Raw genomic sequence first — 8,725 nt, forward strand, 5'->3', positions numbered from 1 at the left:
GCAGATTTATATTTACAAATTCTTCAAAAGTATGTTAAATTTCCAACTTTTATGGAGAATAAAAACGAACCAGTGGATGAGCAATCAAATAAAGTGGAAGGAAAATCTGAAGAAGTGGAAGAAAAATCTGAAGAAGTGGAAGAAAAGACTAAAGATATTAAAGAAGAAGAAGAAAATGCTTCGAGCCATTTAATAGAAACGCAGCTCATGAATATTGTACCTAAGGGTCAAAAGGAACGAGCGAAAGAGTTTTTACAATTCCTAGAAACTCATAAGAAACTGTTATCGTGGACTGAAAAAGGTGAAATTATGTATAAACATAAACTCTTACCTGGAACCAATATTCTTCATCTGATAAATAGTGTAATGAGAAATGAAAAGAAACAGCCCAAAGGACAAAAAGTATTCTTCGAAGCTTTAAAAGAAATGAAAACCCCCGAAGAATTTGTCATTAATAAAAAACTGTTACCTGTATCATCTTCTGCAGCACCAGTATTGTTTGCTAGAAAAAACAGATGGCTAAAATACTAAAATATTCTGTAAACCATTAGTCGTATTAATAAATGATTTTAAAATATAAACTTGTATTTTTTCTACTTTCATTAAATTCTTTTTTCATTCACACACACACAATACAAACAAGGAGACATCCGTAGGTCCCTCTCAAGGAGACCTTCCAGAGTGCGGGACGAGGACCCTTCTCCTATGGCACTCCGCGGTTTTTTTAAGTGGGCGTCGCCACTAGGCACGCTTTTTTTTGAGTGGGTCGCATCCACTAGGCACGCTTTTTTATGAGTGGGTCGCATCCACTAGACATTTTGATCCTTTTAAAATCCATAAGGGAGAGTTGTGTAATCAGCCTCGTTAATAATCCTCTTGTCGTAAACCATACGGTACTTCTTTGTTTCCGTCATGTTCACAACCTTCCTCTTCTTTGGCTGGCGGACAATTTTTGAAGGATTGCAGAGAGGTATTGTGGTTTCTCTGTCTAAAGAACACACAAGATGTTTAACTGAATCGAAATTCAGGATTTCAGAGTTTCTAAAATTCAAAGAGAAACCTCTAACTTTACAGCATGTTTTGCCCGACGCTGTTCTATAAGCGTAGTTTTTTGCTCCGCCTGTGAAAAAAAAAGCAATGCTTCTTTAAATTTCTAAGTAATTATATTAATAACTGAAAAATATGAAATTAAAAATATATTTACCAGAAACAAATGATGTAATCACATCTCCGTCAAGCTCATCTGTGAATTCGCCCAAGAAGTTTCCCAAAGGTGGGTCATTATCTCCTGTGCTTGCATAAATAATGGAATCCGTGTCATGGTATAGGACGGAATCACCAAGTTTATCCATCTCTTCATAGAGTTTTAATCTGGCCCACGCGGTAGTAAAAGACGCTATAAATATGTTTGTTGTTGTGTCTTGGTCGATAAATTCCTTCACAGCTTCCCACTGTATTGCAGCAACTTCGGAACTTGGAAAATATATATCTTTAACCTATAATTAAAGCAAAATAAAATTTAAATTATATTTGAGTTAAATTATATTGAAATTAAACATATATTTTACTTAAATACACACAAAAAAAGATACCTTTTTCGTAGAATCAGCCAGCATCTTATTAAATTTCGGCAGGTCATTTACGTATGTTAAATGGGGTTTGAAGAGGTTCATTGCCCATCTGAAAAAAATAAATAAATAAATAAATTTTTTTTGTAACACAAGAGAAAAAAACAATTCAAAACATTCTTTCAACTAAAGAAAAAAAAAGAAAACCCACCTTCCCCAAAAATTGTTAAGAAATGCTTTGGATACTGCCCGTCGACCAGGATTTTTTTCAATTCTTGTTGGGTCCAAATCTATTCCTTCTCTGTTTTTATAATCTTGAATGTATTGTAGTTTATCTTCTGGACTCACACAATTTGCTGGCCAACCACTACTCTCCTGTTTGATCTTTAGGAAGAGATCGATATATGAACGGAAGAGACAGTTGGATTTCTCCTTGAAGTTATACACTTCGTATATCTAAAAAAGCAAGAAATAATAAAGATAAATATACATACACAACATTTTTATGATTATTTGAAAACATAAGAATTAAAAAAAAACTGAATAACCACCTTAACGATTCTATATCCCTTCTTAATGGCAAGTTTAACCTCCTCGGATACCCAGGTTCCAATTAATGAGCGTTCTTCATCTGTGTGCTGGCAGACTGTTTGAGCCAAATTGTCAGTGCACTTTCTACATAGCGGGAACATCAGTTTCTGATTAGATCTGTACGGCAGAACAGGTAAGTACAGTCCTCTTGGTGGTAAGACTTTGCATTTTATTAACCCAAAGTAATTATTTACATCCTGAAAATCCGATGTTATGATTTCCGGATGACCAACTGGGTAGTCACAATATTTGTTTACCTGAAAAATAAGAGGCGATAATATTAAGCAAATAACATAATACTTATAACATATTAATAAAATTTGTTCAGGAATTTCACCCTGAAAAAAAAAAATACTTACCCATGGGTATAGCGAGGTGAAGTCGACATATTTTGCTTCACCTTCGTAGTACAGTCGTATGGCATTAGTCCTACCGCCAAAGAAGGAATCTCTGGGTTTCAGTCTATCTTGCACTTCATGATTCTTAATGAATTCGTTCAGCTCTGGACAATCCTTCTTCATTTTTTGAAACTGATGCTCCCACATCTCAATAACTCTGTAGCCTGAGGAGCACAACTTTTCGGTTAACTCTCTTGTCTTTTTTCTTAGGGCTGACATCGTTATTTTCTTTAAAGGGTGCACAGCATCTTCTTCGTAGCACTCTAGACACCCATGGTAGAAGCATCCCTAGCATTGAAAAAATTATAATGACGTAAAACGCTCGACAAAAAATTAAAATATATATGTATATATATAAGAATAAAACTTACATGGTATTGATAAATTGTATTTGTATCACTACAGAACCCATCAACACTGACATTATTGATTTTGACTTCTCCACATCCTGTAAGAGCATGTTGAATTTGGATATGCTCCTGACGAGCTACAAAATCCAGCCACCTAACAGCGTCTGCACTGAAATTGGTTGCATTGATATATCCATTCACTGGAACCATAGCAATAGTCCCTTCCACAATGTGTTTGCTTCTATAGACAGCCATGCATGACGAAGCAATTGTAATATAACTGGGAGAAAAAAATTAAGATTTTTATTTAAAAGCAGTAACATTTTCAGATTTTTTATTTAGAAAATTAAAAGAGCTTACCGAAAAGGATCGACCCCTGAAATTTGTATCATCTCCGATCGGAATACATTGCAACATCTTCTTAATATGTCTACATCGGAACTAAAAAGAAGGAAATAAATTTTTAAACACCAATTCATAATACGGTTGTACTTTAAGAAATTAAAAAAGATAATAATTACCTGCAATATTCCTTCATTTCTTTTTGAAAATCAAATTCATCTTCCTTGTGCTCATCATACCACTTTAAAAATTCAGTTCGATTATTGACAGACATTGTGTCTGGGCAAAAAAAAGATCGGTCCGGCAGTGGTCCTACATAGTTTTGGTTTTCCACCGTGTTAAATAAGTGGGGGAAAAAACCTTTCTTAATCTCAGGAATCGCAAAACAAGAGGGTAATTTTGCTAAGGCCATCGGTAAAAAATTATATGAATCAATAATTGTGATTCGCAAATTCGGATGAGTGATGCTCATGACTTTTGAGCCGCAAGGAATAACGTCTGGAGTAGTGCCTTGTTCTAAAAGCCATGCTGTAATGAATTGACCGTCGAACCTAAAATCAAAAGCAATACTCATAAAGTTAATATTTTTTAAAAATTAATGATGAAATTTGCATAGATTACTTAATAGACATACAACTTACCCCTTCATATTATGGGCGATTGCTGTATATTGATTGTGGACTGGTGAGAACAACCAAGCACAAAATTCTTGGAGAGCTGTGTAACCTTTAAAAACTTTCTCGTTTCCCTGAAAATATTGAGCTACAGCAAAATTCACCCTGTGTTCGCCTGAACTCTGGTCTGTTTCGAAGTCGAAATATATTAACTTTTCTGTTTGCTTTTTAGCATCAACTTTCTTCAAGTAGCAAAGATGATGTTCATTTTCAAATTTACCACAAGAGACGCATTTTGAAGTGTCGCAGCGATGAGCCTCACGTGGGCAATACTTCCTCAGAATAACTTTGGAACAACGAGGGCATTGGTATAACTAAAATAAATAAATAAATAAATAAATGAAATGTTAAGATTGTAGGTAAAAAAAATAGATTAAAAAATATCAATCTTACTTTATCGCAAATGGAAAATTTTTGCCTATTCTGTTTCGCTTTGTGGGAATCATAACACTGTTCAGATCTACACAATCGGTCGCAGTCCTTGCATCTTTTAGGATTTTGTGTAGGTTGGCACTCTAGTTTTCGGCAAACGGGGCAAACATATTTGCAAGTGTGATTTTCCTCGTGATCATAAGCCTTCTCGCATCCGATACAGTAAAAATTGGACGCATAGAACCCTGTCATGGTTGTAATAGGACTATAATGCTCCTTATGTAACCATAAGTTAATTCGTCTCCGCCTTGGAGTATCACTCTTGTACGATAGCTGAAAATTATATGAGAACAGTTGAAATATTTATTTCTCATAAAAAAAAAGATATTGTTAACATTAAAAAAAAAAAATAACACGGCAAAAAAAATTACTTTTTTTCTCCTTTAAATGTTAATTAATGCTACTAGGTCTATTTTCTTTAATTAAATAAATAAAATAATAAGTTGATCATAAAACAGTCAAAATAGAAAAAACTTAGAAAATTAATAAATAGAAAATTATATAGAAAATTTTATTAAGTAAAATAAATAGAAAATTTTATTTAAACAACAGTTTAAATTCATTGAAGTCGAAATCGAAGAAATCAATATAATAAAGTATATTCTTAAAATTTTAAAGAAAAGCTAATCTTTCTTTTTTTGATACCAAATTTAGAAGAAGAAAAAACAATATCTAAATATTACGAAGAAACAAGCATGTAACTAATAATTTTGTATGATTAAATTATAGTTAAAAAACTTACCCCGTTTCCATTTGTGGAGGAAAACACCACTATTTGTGTATCTAAAAATTCCTCAAACCTTGCAATTTCAGAATATGTGCATGGACCTAGTGGAACATCGGCATCTTCATGTAATTGTTTTGCCCTCATCATTAACGCTGGACGACATGCGTTGCGGAAAGCATTTGTGGATCTTGTATCCCCATCATTCAAAGCAATTGCCCTGACAATAGCCTTTGCACAACATAGCCCAATATCATCTCTTGGTATGAAGATAATTGATCGTTTTCGAAGCTGGTCAATCTCAGCGTTGATTACTCTCCTAGTACCGCCTCCTGCTCCGACATCCCGTTTCACTGTTATCACATCGACGGTAAATCCATCCGACAATTTTATTTTGTCCTTTGATTGCAAAACTTTGAGAACGATCCCAAGAAGCTTCTCTAGGGTGAAATCTCTGACTTGTTGCAAAGTGGATGATATTGGCTTATCCAATCCATCTGCCTGGATACAGAATCTCACTAGATCCGTGGGTCTCAACCCAACAAAAGTGCGCTCTATTAACAACGTGAATAGTTCTCTAACAATCTCCACGGCTGTTATCAACGGTCTTTCTCTTAAATATCCTGGTATCCTATCATCATCGATTCTGGCACGGTAGGTAACTTCATTCGCCCGGTATGTATTGTAATCACGCTGACGAAGTGGCACCAATATAATGGCATCGTTCAACTGATAAGAAAAATAAAACAATTAATGTTGCAGATATTAATTATTCAATTGAATTACTAATATAAATAAGTATCATACATACATTGAATGACGGAACTCCGGACGGTCCGGGGTTATCCTATAAAAATAAAGATAATCATCACTGTAATAAAACATTATTAAAAATATAAATTGTATCTAAAGCAAGAAAAAATTTAATTACCTGTAAACCTAACCCATCTTGAATAAAATTTAATCTCCCAAAAAATTGTGAGCTGTCTATATAACTCTGAGTAAGTGCTCCACGAAACTAATAATTGAAATAAAATTAATATTAAGTAATGAATAAAGTAATTAATAAATCAAAGTGTTTTTCAAATTTATAAAAAGAATACCTACAAGGTAATCATCACTATCATTGAGTGGAATATCTGGATCGTCAAATAACGTGTTTGAAGAGTCGTCGCACGATACCCGTGAACACCACTACAGAATAAAATTAAAATAAAAAAAAAAAGTAATCACTAACAAAATCAAAATAAAACTATGAAAAACAATAAAAAATGAATAAATTATGCTATATTAATACCTCATCATCAGAATTTTGCAAAGGTATTTCAGAATCCTCAAAAATAATCTAAAAATATGGAGAATATATTTCAGAAATATATAACTTATATTACAAATTAATAATAATAATAATAATAAACTTTTTTTAAAGTTACTTACATTGCTTTCTGAAGAAGAACTATCAGATCTTCGTCGTTTATCCATATTCATAAATACACACCACGTGCAACCGCAAATAAGAAAAGCGAGCAACGCTACCGAAAACACATTCAAGTAAGAGCGAGGAAAAGAAATGCAAGAAAGTTTATTATAAGCTATGCCTTGCCGTTGCCAAAATTCGGAAAGAATTACTTCAAAAGACAGTTCAACCAATGAGAAAATATTAATCACATCACGTGCAACTGCGCGAGTGAAGAGAACGGAGTTCAATACCTGTACGTCACTGGTCAAGATGAATCTTGTCCGAGTGCGATCCCAACATGTTGATGACTCAATCCAAGTGACGTCGGGCTAAAACCGGTACTCCCCCCCCCCTGGTCAAGATGAACCTTGTCCGAGTGCGATCCCAGCATGTTGATGACTCAACAAAAGTGACGTCGGCCTAAAACCGGTACTCCCCCCACCCATCATACCTCATGGCTCGCTTCAGTGACTAATGCTCTTATCACCACATGATGAGTTCAAACCTCAGTAATAATTATATTTAAATTAAATAATAAAATAGATTTAAAGTTATTTTATTTCTAACATTCCCTCATAGGTGGCGCCACTAGAGTGAAAATCATGATATCATTTATTTACTATGTAATAATTAACACGTGTATGATCAGTACCGTTGCCATCCAGAGAAAGTTATAATATCCTTTCGAGGGGCAGAAATAATTACTTAATAACTGCCAAGTGAAAATATATCGATGAAACTGTAGGATGATATCGATATAAAATCCTATTCATTTATACACATGCTCATAATACAAAAGTTTAACTTATTTACACATATCTAACCAAGCATTCGTGGGTCAGTGGTTATGATATCCAACTACTGACCCACGAAGGCTTTTTGATTGGCGTGAGTTCGATCCTCAGCCTTAATTATATTTAATAAATAATAATAAAACAGAATTAAATATTAAAATAGATTTAAAGTTATTTTATTTCCATCATCCCCACATAGATGGCACCACTAGAGTAAAAGCATGATATCATTTATGTATTAAGTAATAAAAAGATGACGTCATTACTTCATAATATACAATATTTCACCCCAAATAACAAAGTTTATAAGTGTTGCCACAGCAAGAAACTAATATTGAAATTATTATGTGTTGCCAACCTCAAAAAAGTAATAAATGAAAAATAATATTTAAAAAACGAAACTATATTAAAAACAGAAACCGAAACTAAAAATATATTAGGCTTAAGAAAAAAAGAAATAAGCTCCCCATGACGCTGCAGACGAAGTTTCGATTTAAGACGGGCAGAAATAAACACACGGGCAGAAATAAGCAACATCCGGTTAATAGGCGGGCAGAAATAAGCAACTTCCGGTTTGGCAGAAATAAGCTCCGGTTGACTTTGAGTGATGACGTCACTTCCGTAGCACGTACATCGGCTACTACTACTTATATATATATATATATATATATATATATATATATATATATATATATATATATATATATATATATATATATATATATATATATATATATATATATATTTATATATATATATATTTAGGTGTTTTACGTTATGCAAGTGTTAACATTGCATTGTTAAGGAATAAAATTCAGTATTTTTCTACTTATTATTTTTTTTAACTTTTATACCCTTCCAAAAAAGAGGGGGAAAGAAAAGGAAAGAGTGTGAGAGAGAAGCTGAAAAAATTGATTTTGATTAAATCAATCAAGCTGATATGAGGCCGTTCAAATAATACATAAGCACCTGAAGGGGGGGGGGGAGTACTTGTGATTTTCGTAATTCTACTGACAAACGAGGAGAGAAGGTGTGATTAATACTTACACACGACGTTAAAATCCACTATTTAATCTTCTTAAAGAGCAAAATAAAAAATCGAACATAAAATTTAGACGTGCCAAAATTTCATCAAAACGAAAGTTGAGTTAGGGGGGGGGGATTGGAAAAAAATATTTCTTCGAAGAGTTTAAGAGCTCAAGAATTTTAAACTCAAAAGGAAAATACAACAGTTGTCTAAAAAGTGCTCTACTCAAATTTTTATGACATAAATTAAAATAACTGATTTGTTTTATCCTTTGTTCTATTTCAATCTTTAAATTGGATTATTATAAAAATCAAAATTAAAGAGAAAATCAGGAGCTGCGCAAGGGGAGTTGCGACTTTATTACGT

At 33.2% G+C, this 8,725-nt stretch overlaps 3 protein-coding genes across 3 annotated transcripts; all 3 read right to left on the reverse strand.

The window, feature by feature from the left end:
* Positions 1-821: 821 nt before the first annotated feature.
* LOC147816623 (uncharacterized) lies at positions 822-1,902 on the reverse strand. Its single transcript, XM_087169433.1, has 4 exons — positions 1,780-1,902; positions 1,593-1,680; positions 1,205-1,496; positions 822-1,120 (listed from the first exon to the last, which is right to left on the reverse strand). Exons 2-4 carry the CDS (start codon positions 1,671-1,673, stop codon positions 828-830), a joined length of 666 nt encoding a protein of 221 aa, XP_087025559.1. The 5' UTR covers positions 1,674-1,680; positions 1,780-1,902; the 3' UTR covers positions 822-827.
* Positions 1,775-4,670, reverse strand: LOC147816624 (uncharacterized). Its single transcript, XM_087169418.1, has 5 exons — positions 3,429-4,670; positions 3,268-3,348; positions 2,929-3,187; positions 2,519-2,845; positions 1,775-2,416 (listed from the first exon to the last, which is right to left on the reverse strand). Exons 1-5 carry the CDS (start codon positions 3,821-3,823, stop codon positions 2,078-2,080), a joined length of 1,401 nt encoding a protein of 466 aa, XP_087025544.1. The 5' UTR covers positions 3,824-4,670; the 3' UTR covers positions 1,775-2,077.
* A 356-nt stretch (positions 4,671-5,026) lies between these two features.
* On the reverse strand, positions 5,027-6,881 carry LOC147816625 (uncharacterized). The gene is made up of 6 exons (XM_087169437.1): positions 6,517-6,881; positions 6,377-6,424; positions 6,187-6,273; positions 6,011-6,097; positions 5,891-5,926; positions 5,027-5,808 (listed from the first exon to the last, which is right to left on the reverse strand). The coding sequence occupies exons 1-6, from the start codon at positions 6,565-6,567 to the stop codon at positions 5,074-5,076; spliced, it is 1,044 nt and encodes a 347-aa protein (XP_087025563.1). The 5' UTR covers positions 6,568-6,881; the 3' UTR covers positions 5,027-5,073.
* Between the last annotated feature and the right edge of the window lie 1,844 nt (positions 6,882-8,725).

Source organism: Parasteatoda tepidariorum, chromosome 1 (genome assembly GCF_982258835.1).
Source record: "Parasteatoda tepidariorum strain Cologne lab strain chromosome 1, Ptep-v5.0, whole genome shotgun sequence".
In the NCBI taxonomy this organism is placed as follows: Eukaryota; Metazoa; Arthropoda; class Arachnida; order Araneae; family Theridiidae; genus Parasteatoda; species Parasteatoda tepidariorum.

What these genes read in the sequence shown, in the direction of transcription:
- LOC147816623 (XM_087169433.1), bottom strand. Translation starts at nt 1,673, where the DNA reads ATGAACCTCTTCAAACCCCATTTAACATACGTAAATGACCTGCCGAAA. An exon ending in TGGCTGATTCTACGAAAAAG is followed by an intron (nt 1,497 to 1,592) that starts GTATCTTTTTTT and finishes CTTTAATTATAG; the next exon opens with GTTAAAGATATATATTTTCC. An exon ending in GATTACATCATTTGTTTCTG is followed by an intron (nt 1,121 to 1,204) that starts GTAAATATATTT and finishes TTTTTTTCACAG; the next exon opens with GCGGAGCAAAAAACTACGCT.
- LOC147816624 (XM_087169418.1), bottom strand. Translation starts at nt 3,823, where the DNA reads ATGAGTATTGCTTTTGATTTTAGGTTCGACGGTCAATTCATTACAGCA. An exon ending in ATACAATTTATCAATACCAT is followed by an intron (nt 2,846 to 2,928) that starts GTAAGTTTTATT and finishes TTTCAATGCTAG; the next exon opens with GGATGCTTCTACCATGGGTG. An exon ending in TCACCTCGCTATACCCATGG is followed by an intron (nt 2,417 to 2,518) that starts GTAAGTATTTTT and finishes CTTATTTTTCAG; the next exon opens with GTAAACAAATATTGTGACTA.
- LOC147816625 (XM_087169437.1), bottom strand. Translation starts at nt 6,567, where the DNA reads ATGAATATGGATAAACGACGAAGATCTGATAGTTCTTCTTCAGAAAGC. An exon ending in ATGATAGTGATGATTACCTT is followed by an intron (nt 6,098 to 6,186) that starts GTAGGTATTCTT and finishes TTCAATTATTAG; the next exon opens with TTTCGTGGAGCACTTACTCA. An exon ending in CCGGAGTTCCGTCATTCAAT is followed by an intron (nt 5,809 to 5,890) that starts GTATGTATGATA and finishes TTTTCTTATCAG; the next exon opens with TTGAACGATGCCATTATATT.